This window comes from Pithys albifrons, chromosome 6 (genome assembly GCF_047495875.1).
Source record: "Pithys albifrons albifrons isolate INPA30051 chromosome 6, PitAlb_v1, whole genome shotgun sequence".
In the NCBI taxonomy this organism is placed as follows: domain Eukaryota; kingdom Metazoa; phylum Chordata; class Aves; order Passeriformes; family Thamnophilidae; genus Pithys; species Pithys albifrons.
In genome coordinates this window covers 64,897,027-64,920,773 of record NC_092463.1, presented here as the reverse complement: position 1 = coordinate 64,920,773, position 23,747 = coordinate 64,897,027, and the positions used below count along the sequence as shown (strand labels likewise).

The window sequence follows — 23,747 nt, the reverse complement described above, 5'->3', positions numbered from 1 at the left end:
TAAATAAAAATAATCTAGATATAAACCCCCTTTCTGACTTTGAAAAAATATGAACTCCTCTATCACTAAAGGAGTCAAGGGTCAGGCTGGTTACATGCTGCTCTACAACTTCACTTCTTCTGATATAACAGCAGCAGGACAAGAAATGCTGCATTAAGCTTGTTTTAGAGCCAGAATTGTCATCTTAAAACAGAAATTACACAGTTATGAAAGTAGAAGGGCAGGTTTGCTTTAATATTAATAGGCTCTGTCTCCTGAATTCTCTCAGTAGCAGTGCACTGAGTATTTGTTGTTACAGAACTTTTGGGCCAATGTATTTAATTTTGAAAAGAAGCTTTGAAAGTGCAATCTACAGACAACTGAAATACATATCAGCTGTATTGAAGAAGCTACTACAATACCTTTCAGGCAGGAAATAGGTACCCCTGAGTCAGTTTTACTGGACTGATTCACATAGCAAATGTATTTCCAACATGCCATGCTCATGCAATACATAGAGCAGTGAGCACCTACATAGTATGTACCAGGTAATCCTTCAGGCCTCTGTCCTGGCATGGTCTATTCGCACTTATAAAATACAAAGTGATTTCCAGAAGTATATTATTTCCATCTTAGGATATTCCAGAACTTTCTAAAATAGTATCTTTAACTCACAAATCCTCTGCCAGCACTAGCACCATGGCACTACCATGAAAGGGTAGAGTTCTGTGAGGCTGGAGTTGGCAACAGGAGGCAGTGTTTGGTTCCACTTTTGGAACAGATGAAGTAGGAATGAGTTCACCTTCTCTTGTCTTGCTAAGCAAATAATGGTAGCATTTTCCCACAGTCAGCAATGTGCAGCAAAGCCATAAGCTGAACCCAATCATCTTCAAACCCTCACTGTGGAGCCCAAGGCTCCACTGTCCTACTGTGCATCGGGTGCAGCAGCACAAAGCCCACCTGTGGTAGGAGCTGGCATGACATGAGGTGCCTGAAGCCTTTACATGGCCCTGCTGCATGAGCAGGAGACTGTCTGCTGTAAGGAGCCTGGAGTAAAGCAGTAAAGAGTTCACTCAATGGAAACAGGCATAGGACAGTTTAGATGGGCATTTAGGGGTTTATAAATCTACTGGCACAGAACTCCAATTTAATCATCATTAACCTTTAATGATTTCCTAGAAGTCATTTATCAAGATGAAATCAGGAGTAGGATCTATTTCTGAGGACTCAGCTGGCCTTTTTTGAGCCACCAGCACTATTTCCTCATGAATTATTGACCTATCCATGATAGTAGACTTTCATTTTATGCCAGAATCCCTCCTCTTGGCAAAGCAGGAGGAAAGGAGTAAACGGAGCTATTTTTCAATGCTTTTGTACAGCAATATCAGACAAGGCACTTCTTATAATGCTCCTCAGTGTTATGAAAAAATAATAATAAAAAAACGGCTCCAAGTACAGCTTAAACTTCTTTGGTTCTGAGAGCAAATAATACATATCTGCAAGATAAACATTTTCAGAAAAAAGCCAAACCAAATCAAACAAACCCAAATCACAATAAGTAATATTTCAGCAGGAAACCTAGGAAATTAAAGACCACCTTAAAAAGAAGGTGAAGACATTTCTTGGTACTTATAAAACAGCCAAGAGGACATGGGACATTATTCTACTATCTGGGATTGCAGGTGATCTGCCTAATCATCTTCTAATCAATTCCTAGTTCTGCAGAAACATCACCTTTTCATCAATGCTGCCAAGCACATGGACTTGAGTGACTATCTCAAGTCAAGGAGGGGTTTCAGTGAGCCTTGGAGTCATGTCCTAAAGGAGTTACAAGGTCGTATTGTGAAAGAAATATTTTCTTAATATTAAAGTCTGGTATCCAGTTTTTCTTTTTTCCCCCCAAACATGACGACTAATTTGGTCTGGGTGGGAACTTGAGATGAGATACAAAGACATGAAGCAAATGTGTTGGTTTCCAGTCCCAGTCTCTGCCCAACATGCTATAACATGTGGCAAAGATTTGCACCCAAAATTTTGCACTGAACTGTGCCCACAAAAGAAAAGCCTATGCTTCCTTTACCAGAAAAATCCATAACTAGTATTTGCTCTATGTTTAATATACCTGTAAGGCATATACAGGGAACTAACTGTAAGGCAGTAGTCAAAGGAAGGTTTTTCCTCTCTAACCAGACTCTTAGTCTTTATTGTTATCTCCTGGCATCCTGCTTTTGTGCACTCTCCAAATGTCATTTATTATTGATAATGTTCTCTGAATGGTTGCATCAATGTGCAAGCTGCAAAAAGAAATTTGGCTTAAAGCACTGGAGCCATTTACTGTATTGAAAGGTAAAAACCCCCAGTCTATAAGTATTGATTAACTTCATATTTGTTCCATGTTTTTTTCTGCACAAAACAAGCTTCAGACTGCATTGATACCAACTCTTCTTTGAAATCTATTTCCATAAATTAGGTCGTAATCCCTTCCATTCAAGTTACTGAATTTTTTTCAGTATGCATGGTCTGTATGACAAGCATTTTATGTCAGAATCTCAGACAGAAGTCCATGTATTCTGCAATGCTGAGCAGGTTAAACCACCATCCCTAAACCAGCATCTTGCCTTTCTTTGCCATTCTTTCACCTTCTCAAAGCAGAGGAGAAATGGCACAATATATTTCATTCTACTGTTATGACTTGCCTTTGTTAACCTCTGACAAGTTTTATTAAGATCAAACCCCCTTCAATTCTCAAGGAAATTCCCAAATAAAAATACAGTGTTTTAGCCAGTCTACTAGACTAGCTTTACTGTAGCACATTAAGTCTAAATGTACATATTACATTTTATAAATAATAATATGTGCAGCTATACTGAAAATACTGTAGTAAAAACAAAAACTTAGAAGAACAAGCTGGCGCTATCAATAATAAACTGTGTGTGTTCAACTCCATACACACACAGGAGAGGCAAGGTGGGAAAAGTTTTGCCTGCCTCACACACCAAGTGTTAGTCATCTGACAGGTGGAAAGGTCTGTATACTCAAAATGTGTCAAGACAAAACAGGTTTGAAAATAGAAGACAAATATTGCCATGAGAAGCTGTAATTTCAACAATGGAAGTCACGGACATTTTTCCTTACTTTAATATTTGCAAAATATCAACTGTCAATATGTTATTTTATTACTCAAAATTATATTTAACTCAGTATTTTTTCCAATGCTATTGAAAAAACTGTGTTTTCTTTAGCCTAAGAGCAGTCTAAATATATTGGCAAGGTTTTTTTAGAACTTTAAATGTGCTGTATGAGAAACATGGGCTTGTTATTAGTTAATTTACTGAACAGGATATAGGCATATTAATTATAATAGCAATTATTCTGATTTTGGTTCATGTAAACCTTCTCAGAACCTTTTATGCTAAAAACAGAACGAAAAAAATCTGGTTAAGAAAACAGTTCTTCACTCAATATCAACGTTGAGAGGACTATGAATGTGCATAACAAATGTATTCTCCTCCTTGAGATTGTCAGAATACAAAATAATTTGCTGAATGTGGTAACTGATGCAGAAAATTGTATCAGAATTAATCCCTAGTTATACTTTCTCCAGATTCCTCCTGGATTCAGAACTGAGGTGGAAAAAAACCTACATGCTGATGGACTGGAAAAGTTGAAAACCATTTATGCACCAGGAGAATTACCATGAATACTTAAAAAACCTCATCTGGTGGGGACTAAACTGTTGCACATCCCAAAAGAAAGAGAGAAAGGGAATAAAGAGAGAAGTGATTCCTCTGTGTCTCTGGTTATTTCAGATGGCCGTGCACCAGGTCTGTCATTCCTGCAGAGCCCTGAATTATCAAACATTGAGATTTTCATGCAAAGGGATGGGAACAAGGGGGTATTTACAGTCCCTTCCAACCCTGTATATCTAAGAAATTGGAATATATTAATAAAAGCCATGTACCCACAGCAAGCCAAAGATCTAAGTGACACCTCCTCTCCAAAGGCAGGGAGAGAGGAATTATGTAGAACAGCCCAGCGCTGTTTCGTGCTCCTGCAAGAGGAAATGGCTCACTCAGAAATGAAAAGGCCAAGCATGTCAACTATGTGCTCTTTCAGTGCAGAGTCTGGGTGGACATGGAAACAGCAAAATTAGCCAGTGAAGACTGAGAAAAAACAGTAAGCACAAGAACAGTAAAAAAAATTGTTTTTTCTTCAATGTGAATCTGAATAATTGCTGCAGAGGCAGGTAGCTTAACTGAAATTACTTAATCATATTTTAGTGATTTCAGCCTGTCAGACAGCAGGTCTTACTGGGTTTTTGTTTTTCAATATTATATAAAATGCAGTCCCACCCAAAAGATTGTAATCCAGTACCCTCACAGCCATCCTTTCAAAGAGGTGCTACAGTCCCAAAACTTTTTGTGCTCTGTTGTCATGAAAGTAAAAGTATAGACATTTTTAACCCCTCTACTAAAGTTTTCCCACATTGCACAAAAAAAAAAAAACAATTAGCCTAAGAGAGTACACACAAAATCTGAGTTTTCTGTTTATATTTCAATGCCTATTACATTTTCACTTGAAACTAAGCATTAATAGGTTTGGACAAGAAAGCAGATCTGACTGTCAACAGTTTTCACATTAATACTTGTACTGGAAAAGAAGGGATGCAAAAATGTAATTTATCCAATTCAATGATATCAAGTTGAGTATTGGCCTGTCAATCACAGGCAGGCAATTGAAGTAATGCATCTACCCAGCAAATTTAATTACTTTTATGCTCACATACTTTTCAGAGCTACCAGAGAGATCTGGCTTGAGGTCACAGCAGTTTTATTGCCCATAAATGTTCTTAAAGCTACAGCTGACTGTGCATGCTGTTTAAAAGTGGTAAGTTTTTATCTGCAAAACGTATTTCACTGTTTTTGAACGCTGCTGGATTTTCAGAGGACTCTTCTAATGCACTTACTGCTCTTCTGCTGCATTTCTTATTATCCATAATTATTTCTCAAAATCCAAATCTCACAATGATGGGAAATCTGTGTCATTCCAAATTCCCACCAGTTCAGGGTTTAAACAGATACATTCATAGATTTGTATTTCAGGCAAATAAGAGTAATTATGCTTTGAAATACTAACAGCCAAGGCATGATGCAATCATGACTGTAGGTTGAATCTGCAAACCCAGGCAGATATATGGTCCTATTCCCAATTATATTTATTATATTTAACACAAATGAGAACATCTCATTTTACTCTGTTTAAAAATAACTGGTCCTACTTGTTGTTTATAATAATTGATTAACCAGAGAAATATTTGACAAGTAAGGAAAAGGAAGAATAAGGCACAGGTCAATTGGCCTCTTGATTAGGGGCTGGTGAAGAAAAAGAGGCAAGCACTCTGCAGCAAAGCCTCTGCCTCAGAGGTGGTGCTGGTGCCAGCCCGACTAGGTCAGAGAAGCAGCAAACACTTGGCTGGTGTGGGGACCTTGACAAAAACCTCAACAGACTGAAGTGAATCAATCCAGCTGTTTTTCACTGCTGTTTGTAAAAAACAAAGCCTCATTCCTGAGATTATTAAAAAAAGCCAGAAGCAAACAAACAATAAACCCCAACCCAATACAAATAAACAAAGGGTGCAGAAGTTAAATAATTGCTTTAAGAGTCACAAAATATTTATTTTCACATGCTTAGTAAACCCCCAAACTTTCCTTAAGATTTCTTCAAAACAAAAAGGCTGCTGCCCCTATAAAAGACACACTTTTGTCCCTCTGAGCCACCCAACAAACAGCAATAGTCTCTTTCTTTTAGGAAAATGGTTTGGAGTTCTTTCAAAAAAATATAATTCTGCTTATAAACTTGCACAAACTGAGGGTACTTCAGATTAAGGTGTTGAGTGTCCTGCCTGGCTCCTCCACTCACCTTTCCAAGTCAGTTAGAGCAAGAAAAACATACAACACTAACTTAAAAGTCAACCTTAACTGAATGGAGCAAAATAATATCACTTGAGCTGTTTAAAAAATACATGTAATCAAACATTAAAAGAAATCTGAATTAAATCTAAAAATATACGCCTTAAAGCACCACTAACAATGATACAAGAAAACTCCCGAAGGTTAAGGCAAAATTACATTTTAATTTCTTTCAACTGCTTCTAAAAAAAAAAAAAATCAAATTTTTTTTCAAAGTATAAATTATGATCTATTTAATGGTTAGAAATAATTAAATTAAAACCACTGACTTCTACATTACGTATTGAGAATGAACCACCATAGCAATTGTAATCTGTTACACTCCAGGTGTACCCAGCTGATTGTTCTCTGCAGAATTAAATTAAAACTACTGATTTGTACATTATTTATTGAGAATGAACCACCATAACAGTTGTAATCTGTATAATCTATAGCACTCCGGGTGCACCCAGCTGATTGTTCTCTGCACTGTTCTTGCTCTGTGATGGGATGAGCAGTGCAGTGCAAATGAAACTCCCCCAGATTGCACACACACACACTTGCCTCTTTCATTTCCCAAAGGATAGAAACAAGAGCTGGGAACAATCACTGAAAACCTCCATCAGTGAAGAGAAAAATATTTACAATGTGGTTTCTACCCAAGCAAATATTTACAATGTGTTTTGCACCCAAGCAAAGCATTTTGGTGAAATGCAAAGCCATAACATTCCTTCCCATTTGGCTGTGCCTGTTGCAGCAATCAAACTGATCTGCTTTGGCTTGTTGCAGCAATAGGAAGTTTAAGAAATGTTATTTTTCCTCCTTTTTCAGCCACAGAAAAACAGGCTCTCCCTGACCCAGAAAGTGATGACATTTGTAATCATATAGTCCAGTTCAGTGAGCCAATTCTTGTGTGTTATTGAAATGATGCTTAAAGGAGCTGCACTAAGCTTAAAAAAGTAATTCAGATTCTGCAGAGTATACCAAGGAGGCATATTCTGTGGGTAGGGGACTGTGCAGAGGTCACTCATGGAGAATACTCAAACACTGCATCCTTATGTCTGTCCCAGCAGTTCTGGCTTTGAGTGCTGCTTTGGGACATCGTATTCACATTTTGGCTAAAAATAATATGCTTTGCACAGTGACTTTCTGTGCCACATTTTATCTTTTTGTGAAATTAAAACAAGGTGACAGCGTTGTAAAAAAGAGCAAAAAATTGGAATCTTATTAAAAAATATTAATTGATACCCCATTGAGTATTTCAGTGAATCCCCATGTTGATTCAACAAGAAAAATACTGGAAAGAAGCATTGGTAAATAGCAGGTTATACCTTCTACCCCAAACTAATCAGTTCTGGGATATCAATTTTATGCCTGAATGCTAATATTTCCTTGATTTAGTTTAGCACACTTTTGGCAAATGAAGGATATCCTAATTCTCAGGTTCCATATCTTTTCTCCTGAGACTTAAAGTTCATCCGCATAAAACCCAGTTTTAATGCTGAGTGTTCAGCACTGGCCAAACCAAATACATAAAAGCTCTTGGATGTAACACACAACTGCACAGCAAGAAGAGATTTAAAAAAAACCAAACCAAACAAACCAAAACCAAACCACAGATTATGCTATTGAGAATTCAGGGAGAAAAAAATAGTCTTGCATTTAATCTGCCTACAGACTTGTCTTGGTTTGAGATAAGCAACTGCCAACCCCCCCAAGCACAGAGAGAAAAGCCTCCCTCCTAACACCAGGGAAAGGGAGGAAAAGAGAGAGGAAAGGAAAAAAAAACACTTCAAACTGCATTTATACTAAATCTACATATATTTTTCACAGAAAGAAAGAGACAATTAGAAGAGAGTACAAATACACACTCACACAAGTCTGCAACAACAAGTTCCCCACCTCAACTTCTTAACGAACACACAAATTCTACTGTCCTAACTACACATTACTTAAGAGTAAGCTTATTCCCCAGGGAGACAAACCCAAGCAGAAAGGAGAGACCCAGAACAACACATTTTACTTTCCTGAGGTACCCTGTGAGCCAGTGGTGGGCCTGGTCCTCTCCATCCCCCCTGGGACAGCATCGTGTGTCCTCCCAAGAGGAGGCTGAGAAGCCACTGCCTTAACCACTCCCACACTGGTTCCTACTGCCCTGGAGATGATGCCATAATGTGGTATGGAATACAAACTTACTGGCTAGAAGAGGTCAGCTGTTGGCTCAGCCCAGCTCAGGTCAGCTGACAGCTTCAGCCTAGTCCAAACTTCAGAGCCCAAATCTAGGCCCACCTGGGTGAACCCATAACATTCTCCACTCCTCAACAGAGGATGTCAGGCTGGCACTATTTAAGAAAGACTGAATTGATATATTGTCATTAACTGAGTACATAAATTGTACCTGAGACAATTGCTGAGACTAATTCAGAAAATGTGGATTTTCTAGCTCAGTGCTGGCCTGAAGAACTGTAAGATCAAATTATCTCCTTCAGCAACTAAGCAAAACTCCACTGAAATAAACTGATAAACAAGCTTACAGAAGCACTGAAAAATCTGTCACAAGAAGGATAATTTGAGAGTGACATGGCAAGACTTGAAGTTCTGATACAAAACCCAAGATCAAGCAGCTCAGCAAATGAATAGCTGAGAGAGGAAAGTTGCCTGGACACGTCCAGAGAAACTGAGCCCTCACAGTTCTCAGTGAATCGTTGCTGCTATTTTGGTACATACATAAATTGCATATGAATCTGTATGTGAGGAGTGTTCCTGATCAGACACACAAATATCACACAAATGGACACTCACACACAGAGGACTGAATATGCCCTGAACTGGAAGGGCTGTTCTACATGTGAAGGAAAGTGATCCCAGCACATCAAAGGCAGCACAGCTTGGGGGGAACACACCAAGCTGACATTTTAACCATTTTAATCTACACAGACCTTTCCTGAGTTCATGGAACTACTGGATGAAATACTACTCAGATTCTTATTCACTGAGAAAATTGAGATTAGACAACACCTTCCAGAATATTTAGAGCAGCATCTTCTTGATTAAATACTTATAACTTCACTCAAGAAACATTTCCACATCTATTGAACTCGGCAGGGTTTAAATTGTTTACAAGACAGGGAGAAATTAGAGTTTTACTGTGGTTGTTTTTAGTTGTAAAAATTGTGAAATAAAATTCTGAACAACAGAAGAATCATTTCATGGGAAATCTTAAATAGGTAGACTTGACAAATAGTCAAAATTATTGGCAAAGTCACTTTTCAAGACAGAATAAAGGAAACTGCATTTTTAAATTATAGCATAGCTATGAAACCAACTTTCTAAAGACAGCACTTCAACAACAACTAAACAAAATCAAAACTCACACTTTAGTGCCTAAAACTACTGACAAGTTGACTGATCTGCCTAATCCTTCCTTCTCCAATATCATCTGCAGCTAAAAGAGATAAGCAGTTTTTGAAATGGTGTGTGGGAGAGAAATCTCCAGAACTGAGTAATTTAAAATATGTCAGGATGACAGAAAATTGGTGGGTTTGGGCCAGAATAGCACATTTAAGGCTCAGTATGGGGCTGAGTAGACACTGAGGGTGAGCTATTTCCTAAACACTCGAGGAACTTACAGTGAATTGCTGCAGTGATTTCTTAGCAAGAGGCCAGTCCAATTTGAGAGCGTTTTTCCTACTGCACTGCACAATGTTTTCCCATTTTTATGGCAAACAATTGCCTAAGCAAGGCCAAGGTATTAATTAGAAATACTTAAGCATTTAGACTGAACCAATTTGAACATCCCTCCTAAGCAAACCCTCTGATTTTTTTTTTTTTGCAAGGACAAAAGTGCCTTTATTTGCAGATATCCGAAGCTTTCAGGATGAAATAGTTGCAAAGTAAGTGACAATCAGTTCTTTTTGCTGTCAAGAACAAACAGTTTCATGTGCTTCTGCTTCCTATTGCACAACATGCTGAGGTCACATTGCAGCTGAATGGCTTTTATGGACACCTTTGCTCAGACAGTAACAGGACTGACAACTTCGGAATTTTGTGTGAGGTTTTTTCCTAAAATAATTCTAATAAGAATTTCAGTTAAGTCTTTTTAGTTGTTATCTTTTAATCCTCTTTGAATAGCCACACATAATTGGAATTACTTTTCCAATATTGTTATTTATTTTGATCAAATTACAACTAGAGGATAATGAGCCTCAGGAGAGGACTATAATCTTTATAAAGTCATAGACTAGCAACTCTCAGTCAAAAAATACCATATAAAGTTGATATTTTACAGCTCCATCTCTTCCTGATTAAAATTAGTAAGTACACAGCAGCAGTCTGGTTTAATATAGATCTCTGAAGAGTAAAAAATATTCTGAAAAATTGCTTTCCACTCCCCTCGAATGGAGTAAATGAACATCATCCACCAGTATGATGACAGAGAAAATGCAAACGCTCCAGGACTTAACCCTTGAAATGAATGTTTTGTGTGGTGTAGCATAATATAATCAATTTGTCATTCATCTTTTTGCTTTAAATTCTTGTGACTTTAATGAAAGTCTGGTTATAACTAGGAGAGCCACGTCCTTGCCAACTAATCTGACAATCTGATTTTCAGTCTCAGCCCAGGAGTGTTCCAGCTGCAACAGAACTTTATCAAGCAACTTTTTAAATTAATAAGCCAAGTGTACTTTTTGTCACAGATATATTCCTTTGCTATTAAGTACTGTGTGGTGTCTTCAGAGGCAAAGAACATTCTAATAGTGGATTTGGATTAGTTGAGCTCCTCAAAGGAGGTCCTTCTTTTTTGATCCTAAGTGCCAAACATCAGTAATTGATAGCATTGTTTGTACTGATGAAATCAACACCTTCTCTTTCTTTAGGAACCACAGATATCTGGTTATTAAATGCACTTTTATTGTTTCATCTTAGCATAAAAATCATTAGTGCCTGTTTTGGAGTATCAATTTACATATACCATTGTTACTGCCTTTGGAGTGGATTTCCCATTAGGCAATTTTAACATTTTGGTACTAAAAGCAAACTTTTCCACTTGTCTGAATAACATGAATAAATCATATCAGCATTTTTCTTTTCCAGTTTGGCAAAAATTTACACTAGCTCCAGGGAAAGTTTTTCATTAATTATAAAATGTCATCTCTGCCTAAAGCTCCCTGGAGCTTGGCTCTGAGCCAGCTCACCCCTGAGATCTAAAATGCTGCAAAACACTGATTTGGATACCACTAAGATTCACAAAACTCTCTGTACAAGTTCAAAGATCTCAGATTTTAATTGTGTTTCAGGTTGTTGCCTGGTGATGCTGCAGCTGATGTCCTTGAGAGCTGTGTGAACAAGGGAGAGAATGCAGCTCCTTCATACTTTATTATTCAAGGTAATCTCTTATGCTTCATGTTTTGTTGCCTTTTTGAAACAACATGTAGTGAAGGAGCTACCAGGACTTTCTATTCCTAACCCCTCATTTCAGCCCCACTTTCAGCTGGGTTGGAGCTCATAAGAGTTGGACTCCATGGTCCATGTGGGGCACTTCTAGCTCAGTATTCTGTAATAAGAGGCACATAAAGCAGTGAATATGAAAATAAGATAAAACGGATCAGAGTGTTCAGCTCCTCCCTTACCCCACAGACCTGTACAGTCTGATCTTTGGAATGCTGATACCAGTTTACCTTTGGCACTGCCACATCATGCAGCATCACTTTCCAGGTCCACTAATTATCAGTAGCAACTTCCTATGAAAGGAAACAACTTCCTCTTTACTGCAGGGATCATATTTTGCTACAAATGACAACAGAAGAAAACTAAGCTTCAGGGATAAAAAGTCTGTTCTACAGATTTGAGACTAGATGAGTAACAAGAAAAAAAAGAATTCAGACCTATTTTGGAATTTTGAACTTAATGAAGAAGGATGTCAGAAGTAAAAATTCATTAGTTTCCTGGGCAGCATGAGACGAGATGTCAGAATGGCAGATTGCTAATGAGCACTGCTATGACTTTCAACACTGACGTTAAATGATGAGGCAACAGACATATAATATTGGGGAAAATCCCAGCAGTAAAGTTTTCTAAACGTTGTGGTTAAGTACCAGATAAAAAGAGAGTCCTGGTAAGTACAGGCTTTGATTTTTAACCTTCTCATTTGTTAAGGATACTTAACCTTATTTGAACACCATCTTCACTTTCTAGCAGTTCATGAATGTGAACCTTTAAACCCTGTGTCTGAATGTAAAGAATGAACGAGGAATCAAAAACTGTAATGGTCCTGGGAGAGGGGGGTCTGACACTGCAGGTCCATCACCTTCCCATAACTGATGCTCTGATTCTGACTCTCACTCAGCAGCCACTGAGAAAATGTGTCCTACACTCTCATGTCTGCAAGGTCAGGAAAACAAAGCTTATAAAATTAGGTTATTCTGAGATTCACTGCAGTTGCTCCGGTATCACTGCAAATATATCTCACTGACACTCATGATGCAGTATGATTTATTTTCTGAATGATCTCATGTACTGTTCCCTAAGAGCCATTTCCAACTGACTGAATTGCATTTTCACCCTTTCCTTATCATATTCAGTAAAAAAGTCATAGAAGAATATGAAGGAAATTATTTTTTTTTAAATAGGGCTTTATTTTACTTCAAAAGAAGATGTGGCCAATCAAGAAGCAATTCTGGATTCAAAGCCCTTCAGCAGAACGTTCCTGCAGCTGCTCCTGCACTGCTTCCTGCCCTTGCCCCTTCCCCAGGCAGTGCCCTGTCCCCGACACTTGTGGAGGTTTTCTGAATCGTAGAACCAATGCAGCACCTAAGGAAGGCACAGGAGTTCACCCAGTTTTCTTCCCAAGGCGACAGGATTTTATACTTAGGAGAAAGAAGTTAGTTTTATCTGCAGAGCATGGAGACTAAAGTACTACAATGTCCTCCTTTTTAGAACAGAATGAGTACACAGTCTCAAAGCCTTAGAATTTAATTTCTGCCTCACTAAGGCACATTTTTTTGGTTTTTGTCCCCACTATAATTCAATTGAATTCATCCTGCAGGGCATGAAATTCCCAGGACATCAGGTGAGACTTTGTGCTGCTGTGACTTTATCCTTTATTAGTGCAGCCAAGCACAGAGAGACTGGAGAAAATTCTGGTTTAGGATGATTTACTCGACACTAAAGCTATAACCACAATTTATATATGAATAGAGCAGAAGTATTGTTTGCAAGGTTGTGATTTAAAACTGCACTTCTTAGAAAAAACCCACACGTATTACTGAGAGCTACAGCAAAAATTAATTTTCCATTCCTGGTTCGCCTGTACTACCATACATCCTCTATATAATTCATGTTTTTCAAAGTTCTGTCACAGTCTAAACAGCAAAAGAATGTACTGCCTTATATAATCACTGCATCAACTTTATAAATACATGGGATTGTTGTAAATCTATAAAGCTGCTAACATATCTTAATGTAGGTATTCACAAAATATTATAAAGTACTTTGCCTGAACATGACAAGTCAGTCAGTCCTTACCTAACAAAATGTAATTTAATGGTTTAATAAGAGCAATTTGTACATGCTTGAGTCTAATGTGAGACAGGTACAGTGTACATGTCAAAAAGCTGAGTAACAGCTCTCTGCCACTCAGCAGGGAATAGGTGGCTTTACCCACTCAGAAAATGCACCACACACTTCAAGGTAGAAAAGACATTAATTTAAGAAATGAGTCCATATGTACATTCATGTTCAGAGTTGCACCAAAGCAAACAGTTCTGGATGCCAAATGGCAGCTGTCCAGACCATGATCTTTCAGATATAAACCAGGGTTAACAGAGCATCCTACTTCAGCTCTATTTTTAGAGCAGTTTTGGCACCATTTTCTACAAATTATTTGACATGCTAGAGGTGAGTTTCTCATTCTGTAACAGGCCCTCTCCAAAAGCTAAAATTTTCAAAGTATTTCTATACATATTCTAATTTATTCTACATTTTTACCAAGCTTCTTAGCTCCAGCATTGCTTCTGCATTTCAAATTTCTTGGTTTCTTTGTCAAGAACAGAAACTTTTCAAAATAAGAGGGTGCCTATTTACATTCCAATCCTTTATCAGACTACATTAACACAACCCACATGACGTTACAGCTGGAAGTCTGGCAGATATTTTCTAGTATTTGCAGGAAGTACTTAGAGACCTCTAAAAAGGGAGGATTTTTAGACACATAATCCCTATTCACTCTCTCTGGCACTTTCCCCCTCCACAGCACAGATTTTTCTTGTTGGTAACTTTTTTTGCCAAGCCTTGAATAGGCTGAAAATTGCCTTTTCTGTGCAGTGTCCTCTGCTCACACAGCCCCTCACAGCTGCTGCATTCAGCTATTCACATCTCCAAAGGGCACAGCTGAAAGGCAGGGGCTGGGGCTGAAAGAACACAGCTAAAGAGGGAATGATTTTTATAGCCATGGCAGAGCCTGAGACTGCAAAATTCACAATTTGGCAATATAAAATGAGGGGGAATGCAATGTTTCAAAGAACAAGAGTGCCCACCCTGTTTTCACTGTATATATCTCTATGCAGATGGCACTTTCAAAAAACACATAAAGTGCTATCAAGCATTTAAATATATAGCAAACCAGATTTTTAAAAGCAATGTGTATTCAGTGATTGGAGGTAGGACCCAGACAGAGCTGAGATTGGCTCAGTTGGTTATAACTTGGTTGTAATAATGCCAAGGTCGTGGGTTCAATCCCCTGTGTGGGCCATTGATTCAGGGTTGGATTTCATGATCCTTGTGGGTCCCTTCCAACTCAGAATAGGCTGTGAACACAACAATGTCATAGCTAGATAATAACATATTTCCTCAAAGCTGTATAATTTCAAGTCAGTAAATATTTCAGAAAAGTTGATATTAGTTCTTACTTTTAGGGAACTGGCAAAAATGGTATAGAAGTTCCATAAAAAAGTTTGGTATAGCTTTTGGTTCCTTTTCTACACAGAAGCTGATGCACAGGACTAAGCAATGCTTTTAAATCCAATTTCCCTCAAGGTGAGTTTGGTTGACTGAGCCAAGAACAAAATGCTGGAGCTTCTGATTTCCAGGACATTCTGGGACTACATATGCTTTAATCACAATTACTACTGTATTTCTGCTAAAATAAGTGCAGAATAAACAGTGCCCACAATCTCTTGGAACATCTTGGCAGATGACATAATTAAAAAGAATGGAAATATTTCAGATCATTTGATTGAATTAGAAAAATCCTCCCCAAAAGCAGATCACTTGTGCAGACTCTTCCAGTACTGTGACTGTCAAGCACTTCCTTCAAACCTTTCCCTGCTTATTATTCTTTTAGCTACATATAATTGCAGTTTTTAAGTACATAGGTGTGTAAACCCACTGTTTCTTGGAGAGGGGCACATTTTGGTGGGTGCAGGGGTTGTGTGGAGCAAACAGGCCTTTATCACCTCTCATGCAATTTGAAAACCTTGAAGCCCAAATTTTTATTGTATTTTTTTTTACTATGTTTTATTTCCTCTTTGCTGCATGTAATATTAAGTATCTTTGTCTTGGTTATGTCTTTGTTATTATGCTCCTTCTGGTAGATTAAATCCCTTTATTCCCACATCAAATTTGAAACATTTGTAGAATGTACTGGAAGGCTCTGGAGTTCCATTTAGAGTATCCAGACATTAATTCACTGTTTCCCAAAGGAACACTGTGGCCTCTTTCTTCTCCAAAGTTAAACATTGCCACATTTTTTTAAAAAATCTTAATGCCTAAAAAAAAAGAGTAATACAAATCAGATGGATTTTTCTTTTTTTGCAATTCCAGAACATTTCAATGATAATTGAATTGCAGGTGATTTGATTTTATCAGGTGAGCTGGATTAGAACACACATCACCGAAGGCCTGGGTGGAAATTTGTTTTATTTGAGTGATGTGTTCTACTTCCCATCTAAACAAGTACCCAAATTTTAGTAATTGCTTTACCTCTAAGATTAATTACAATTTTTCAATATGTGATTTTTTTTTGAAGTTTGAGAGGCTTTAATCCCAGATGCCCCAAATTATATTTATACAGGACACCAGAAACTGTTCACTCAGTGACTCACAAAACTATTATCCATCCTCTCTTCTGTTTTGTAGTCAGAGTACTTCCCTAAAAACTCAGACAAAATCCCAACCAGGTGTTGGAGGAGACACATATCAAAAGTACTCTTTAAATATTCATGGTCTCATAAATGCCACCACTCAGTTTACATTTTTACTTAGAAGTAAAATGTTATACTTTTATACTTCTTATATTAAAAGTTTATACTTTATTTTTATATAGTTTTATACATTTTCCTTTTTTTATCTATTCTTTAAGGACTTTACAAGATATTAAAGAGAAGTCATAATCTTTCTCATTCTTCATACAGCCTGGACCCCAACCAGGCTGAGGCTTCATTTAGCACCAGACATTTGCAATGTGACTGGAGGGAGCCACACAGTTAAATGACTGCAGAAAAAACAGGATTCTGGTTTTTTCTCAAGGGTTTCCTTGGGCTGAGTTCATGAGGAACTAAAGGCAGAGTGTTTGCAAATGCTGCTGAAGTGCAATAACAAACCACACATAAACACATCATATAGACATCCAACCTCCTGGAAGGGAGATAAATAAATAAGAGATGATGTATAAATAGAGAGATGTTGTGCTGGTTTAAAGGTGAACCAGCAGGGGAAATGAACTCACCACGAGAGAGATTATAAGTCAGACCTAAAATTTAATAATAATATTACAATAGCAACACTGACACACAAGGGAAATTGCTTTCAACTCACAAAACCCCAGCAGTATAACCCCGTGTCCTGGGGCACAAACCCAAGGGGGTTTGTTTGCCCTTGTGCTGAGACCCCTGTGGCTCCCCCAAGTCCAGAGCAAAAGGAAAAGAAAAACCTGTTGGTGCAGGCGAGGGCTGTGGTCTGGGTGAGAGCGGGGATCTCCTCCTGTCGAGGTCCTGCTGCTCCTCTGGATCCCACGAGAGGTTCCCGAGGTCTTCTTACCCACCCCTTATGTACCCTCAGGGAGCACCCAGTCCCTCCCCCTGGGCGGGGACTCACCCAATGGGTGATTAACTCTGGGAGCCAGGGGGTGTTGAACTGTTGATGGCCCCTTAGCAGCTCCGCCCCCTCAGGCTGGGTGTGAAGGTGATAATGGCTCCCTGGGCAGCTGCTGCTAATGGCCCATTGACCTTGGGGAATGAATAGAGGGGGTAGAATACACAGCTTTGATCACCCCCACACAGGGTTAGCTGGTCCCTCCTGCTGAACTAGGACAGATGTATAAATAACGCAAACAGTGAAAAATTCTGAAAAAAACCCCAGTCAAATAACAAAAATAAAAAATTCCCCAGAGGCCACTAAAAAAATCCTATATTAGAAGATCATAAAGATCAACGTTATAAAGTTAGGAAGGGAAAATCTGAGACTTTAGAAAAATTTGCTGAAGGGAAAAGGACAGAAAATGACATAAAAAATAGTAAAGTTTAAATTAAACTGTGAAGTGAGAGGGAATTTGACAGTTTAAAGATTTGTGGCAGTTTCCAATATCCAAGAGAGTTTTGAAGAAATTAATGGACAACATGTTCATAAAAATAGCCCACAGACAGGGATTAATTTTCTAACATCCCAAACCTGGTGGCTGCAGGTGCTGGGGCAGGTCAGGCTCACGCTCCCGGGCTCTGCCACTGCCCTCCTGCACCTGCACTGAGCTCATGGGCCCCAGAATTTCACCTGAATTCCCCCTTTTTTATTTTCTGAGAGGAACAGAGAAACACAGGTGAAAAATAAGTGTGAATTGGTACATCTGTGGGTATCCAGGACACCATCTCTGTGCTTTGAATGGAAGTAATGCTGTTCATTCCTGTTTTCCCATGCATTTCAGGCAGTGATAGAGATGTTCAGTCACTCTGCAGACTGACTGACAGCTGGAAACACAAAACTGTGGGCATGCAAATGGAATGTTCCTCTGAGAGGCCCCAGGATGGGTCTGAAATGCTTGCAGCATCAGGAGGTGCAGTTTGCTCAGCTCCTGCAGGTTTCAGATAGGAGGGTAGCAGGAAATGAAACGTTGCTGAAACTCTCCATCTTTAAACTGAGAAGCAAATGCTTTTGTTGCCGAAAAGAAAGATTCCTTTCAAAGCAGATTTTCAAAAATGTCCTATAAATAAAGTAAATATTACAGGAGTCTACTGACCCACCTAAGCAAACCATTAACAGTCAGACAGCTTGAATTTATTGATGTATTTATGTGCAATAAGAGACAAGGCTCTTTTATGGCTGGTCAATAGGATGAGACTGATATGGTTTATTACAATTTACAGGCTCAATTGCAAAGCATCCAATGACCAATGCAAAAGAACTGAACAAACCAGACATAGACAAGAAGCCTGACTGGTAAGAGAACAAGAACAAAATAATAATAAAAAAATATTTTCAAGTGCAAAGGTCTTTGCAAAATGAAGCAATGGAAAGGGTAACTATCTCCTGATTTAGGCAAGTTGTTTCCAGAGTAAAAGATAAGGAGGAAAAGAAATATGATGCTGCTCAAATGTTTTTTGTTTCTATTCAAAGATCAAATTTCAAAATAAATTCAGTTTAATACCAATAAAAATTAAGTAAAACATTTTATTTTTTTATTTGGGATTTTGGGATCGATCTGGGATTAATATTCATGGCATAGAAAGCTTAAGAAAACATTTTAGGAATATGAGAGTTTAAAAAATTTATTAAGAATCTCAGTTCTGAGATTTTATTTCCTTTCTCCACCTCTTGCTGTTTGTTTTTCAAGCAGGTAATAACCATGTGAGCAAAGTTTCACTGTGTATCAGTAACCTACAGACCACATTTTTCCTTATGAAAAAGCAGCAAAGTGACAGAGGTGTACTATGGAACTGAGCTCCAGAAGCAAAGAGTCAGCATTCACTAAAAGACTATTTCTAAATGCACATGGTCATTTTTGATTTTCTGTTTGGAGAAGTTCACTGGTCCATTGTCTGCCTACTACAAAACATGTTTTCTGTACACCAAGTCAAACCATAAACACTTCAATATGAAGTCTGAATGGAGATGACAATCAAATGCTCCTCTTACCTCGTTTTGGAGGTCTCGGATCATTTTGCTCTTCCTTTCCATTTCAGTCTTCAAAAAGTTAATCTGCAAGTTTAAAGAAATGTTGAGTTGTTGTGAGTTGTTGAGATGCACCTAAACATGGGTTGTAACCATTAAGTATTCTTTTACACTTCTCACAGTTTTGTATATAAAAAAAAAAGCCAAACAAAAATTTTGCTTATATACCAGATTGGTCTAGGCTGCAGTTAGATATTTGTTACCTCTACAAACATTTAGCATATTTACTAGAGAACTTAGAATCAAAAGAAAAAAAATCACTGTGCATAAATAGGCTTCCTTTTGTTTTGCACCAGCAGACATGGTGTTTATTTTTCACAAGGAAGTTCTGAGAGCTGAGGAGTTTTACAACAATATTGGCTGATTCTATGACAAATTTTTTTCCCTCTAAAAACATGCCTATCTAACATACCTTTTGAACAGTGATTTGATTTGAATGCTACAGTGCTGCTCCTAATGGCTCTGATCAAACTCACCTGTGAAACCATTCAAATATAGTCTTTAGTTCCTAATCAGGTCAGTGACTTGCCTTGAATCAAACACAGTTTAAAAGATAAGTTTTACAGATCAGTCTGACTTTCAGGACTGAGCTTTCCTCATAGCTTATGGAATACAGTGGGAGAAAGGATAACAACTAGGTTTAAAAGAATATACTCCTGTCACTTAGAAGGGAGATGCTCTTGGATACCTCAATCAGCAAAGTACCCTACTTAGCCAATGCCCTGTGCTGTGTTCTCTTCCCTGTTGATTCAAAACTATATACAAGCTCAAGGGAAACTACAGTTATTCTGACATTGCAACAGACTTGTTAAGGAAAACAAGATTGTAGAGACATTGACCCAAGGTTCATGGTTTGGGTCTCATGTAGATAGAAAATGATACTTAATCTACATGACACGACAGCTGTTCTCAGAATCAGGTCCAAACTCAAGTAGACACGTCAGTGATTTGAAAAACATCCCTGAACTTGCCATCACCTTCACTTGTATCAAGAGAGAAATCAGAGAATGCCACCATCACTTAAGACAGAGATGTAGTAGGGGAGGCCATGAGACTCGTGCCACAGGACACGCAGAAACAGACACAAGTTTGGAAGAGTTTGTAAAAGAAGCTCCAAGTGCTTTGGTTGTGGAAATAATCACTCCACATCCAGCTATCACTGAGGATGGTGCTTTGCCAGAGGATAAATATATTCAGCACCTGCTTGGCAATGACATCCAAAATTACTGAACTTTTGTCCATATATACTAGATAATAATACAAAGATTTTGCACAAGAGAAAATAAAAGTCACAACTGAAATATGAAATCAAGGTGAATGGAGAGAAATATAAAATAGCTATTTGAGTGGTCATTTTGGTTTTTTCAGCTGTTCAAAAGCATTGCCAGCTACCATTAAATACTGAGAAAAGTAATATACAGACCTCCATTAGAGTGTTCCCTTTCTTAGATCTGATTATCAGGAGAATACTAATATGTCTTCAAAGCACTTCACTTCTAACTATGAATATTTATCAAACAATTAAAGAGATTTGATACCAAAATTATTATCTCTACATAGTTTGGATGTTCTAGGGAACAGACAATTAAGACAATCCAGGACTATTATTTAACAGCAATTTATGTTAGTTAAATTGGTATTTTTGTTGATGACTATGCACATCTTACATAGTATAGACATACTGTTTAAGCTTATCTGAATAACTAGAAAATATTTTTACATCCTTCATTTTTAAAAATAATTTTTGTTTTAAGAACTCATTCATTTTTGCATTCTTATTATAACAGCATTTTTAAAGGCCTTCTAAATCTCTGACCACTGGAGAACCACTCAGTCACAATGGAGAGTTACACAGCAGGGATTCAAATGACTTGTCTGCTGGATCCAGTGCAGAGATAACCTGATCTGTCCATTTAAGGGTACCTGTGTATGTAATTTGATGCCTTAAGGCAGATTAGTCTGTGTCACACCATTGGCATGAGGTTCTTAGTCTCAAGAACAAGGCAAAATACCCTTTTCAAGAAGAAATGTAAAAATTCTCCTTTCAGTCACCAGATTCTGATAGCATAATAAACAAGAACAGACATTTACACTTGGAAATGAGCAGAGACAAAAACTAAATAATTGAACAAAGAAACTTCCTCCATTTCTTCCTTCCTCCCTTCTACCCATGCTTTGTTGCTGTTTGACACTGACCTCTTTTCACACGGAGTCTGCCTGTAATTACTGTCATTATGATGAAATTATAATGCAAATGCATTGTCCTGAGACTGAACTGCTCGATCCTGAGCAAGGACTCTGCCCCCAGATCCTGGGGACAGACAGCAAGGTCCTCAGAGCTCTGTGAGTTCCAGAGCTCATCATGTTTATTGAAGACAACAGGTCCCACCCAGTGGCCTTTGCTCAGCAGCTGGTGACCTTGAAATGTTCAAATTGAATTTTCCCCATTGAAATACAGAATTCTTGAGCAGATGGTGGTGATCTAATTCTGAGAGTCACACTGCAGTCACTCACTGCAGCCAAAGGATGGAAGAATCCCAATGTAACATCACTACTGCTCAGCTAAAGCTCAGTGGAAAGCTCATTTGCTCACCTCCAGACTTCTTGTATCCTGCTCAGGACTAAGACATGAGCAATTATGGTGTGACAGAAACTCATTCATTAACACTGAACTATTTTGGCTGTATCTGGAACTCCCAATATACTCAGAATTAATTTTCCTGCTCTAATTTTCAAGTTACAGTGGAAGAAACAACTTCAAAAGCCAGAAAGAACTTGTTAGGCTATTACATAAAACATAGAAAATGTTCTTTCCTTTGGGGAAAAAGTGTTCTACAAACTGTTAAATACTTTTAAAAGAAGAGCTAAACAGATTTTTGCCTTAAATGAGTGTATTTCTTAAATGAGTGTAACTTTTAAGCTGCAAGTTACAATTTGACTCGTAAAAGAGACTTTTGACAAAGGAACATTTAGGACTTCAGGAACATGAAGTCATAAAAACTTTTACTAAACAACATAAATATTTTTGAAGTGAAATCTGGTATTTTTATTAAAAATCTTACAGGCATGAGGATAACACTGAATTAAATTCCTCATATTCTGTTAGTCTTCTATTACAGAAAAAACTCCACTGATTTCAAAATAGCCATTTTGGGTATGGTTTCTTTTTACAGGTCATAATGTATTACTTAATTCTCATTTTATATCGTGAACACCGAGCAACTGGGAAAAAGGAAATTACATGGACTTATTTTATGCTTTATTTTGACAGACAGTACTGTAACTGAGCTGTCAAACAGTCCCACCAACACATCTTCCTAAAAATTGCTAGCACAATATACAATACCAACAGGAACAAAATATAAATGGCAGACTAAGCTTACTCTAGCCAAACTATTTTTGAGTGTTTCTGTGTTTCATTCTTTGCTTTCTCCCACACCCAGAGCTATTCAGCTCTTTTTATAAACTTTAACTGCAGTTAATGGGAAATAACTTCCCAAACTTGCTAAAAATACAGCTCTTTCTTAACATGCAAGCAGTTAGCATGAGGTACAGCAAAGCAAAGAGCCCTTCTGCAAAAATCTCTAGGAGACTTTTAACCTAATGAGGAGATACAAAATTACTACTTATTCTATGTATTCAAATTCACCAAAACCCCCAAACAAAACAAAACACTTCCGTGTGCCATTTTATCTGTGCCTGTCTGGTAACAAAAGTGAAAATTCATCCACGGTCTCTGATTGTGTTTCTGGAAGAAGTGGTTCCACTTCACATTTAGAGATAACAGCTTGACATTATTAATATTTTTTTCACTGTACAACAACTTCTTATAAATTGCTTAGATATTTGAATAAATTGCTTAGGTATTTCATGTTAAATGCTGGACAAAAAGCTCTGTTAACCTTCATTGATTGTTAAAGAGGACAACAGGTTATTTGGAATGATGTCTTACATATTTTATAGGCACGTTGTGTAACTAAACCCAGTATAGTCTTTCTGAATGCTTTTTGATATAAAAATAATACATTGTACTAGTGTGAGATGGACTATGGAGAAGCTCCTGCACACCAAAGGCATTCTGGAAGACTTTGACCTTGAACTTCCCAACACAGTCTAAAATTTAAACCATCCTTATCATAACTAGTGTTTCTCTGCTCATATTTTTTATCCCAGACACAGCAGCAGACACAACAGGCTTAAATGCATCTGAGGTCTGCCATAAATTTTCTAGAAAAGACCTGTCCCAAGGACAGAGTGCCGCTGTTTTTAGATGTTAGTGCTGCAGATGCAGAAGACGGTCCAGACAGACCAAGAAAGGGACTGCTCCTCTCTCCTGTTAAGGCCTCCCAGGTCAGCCCTCAGTGTGGTTACTGAAAGACAGGGATGTCTTTACACATCCTTTTCCTTTCCTCAATCCCAAGTTGCTGCTTCTGCCCTCAGGAAGCTGTCACTACCCAGGTGTCACTGGCTGCCCTCTGAGAGGTGCCCACCAACTAGAGCTGGTACCCACCACCACAGCAGCAGCTGCTCAGAACTGCAGCCTTTCAGCTGCCCACAGCTGTTGGTTCCTCTAGTCTTGAAGGGTCAAATAAAGGACAAGCAAGCACGAGAACACCCTCTGATGAATCACCGTGCAATGAGAGTGAAAAGCCTGGCCACATA

The 23,747-nt window shown here is 38.1% G+C and overlaps 1 protein-coding gene across 2 annotated transcripts in view; it reads right to left on the bottom strand.

The window, feature by feature from the left end:
- Positions 1-23,747, bottom strand: part of LUZP2 (leucine zipper protein 2) — a 137,404-nt gene that overhangs the window by 57,753 nt on the left and 55,904 nt on the right. For both annotated transcript variants that reach the window (XM_071559262.1, XM_071559261.1), the window contains exon 5: positions 19,050-19,112. In XM_071559262.1, the coding sequence (XP_071415363.1) occupies positions 19,050-19,112 (63 nt within the window). The remainder of the gene's footprint in view (positions 1-19,049; positions 19,113-23,747) is intronic.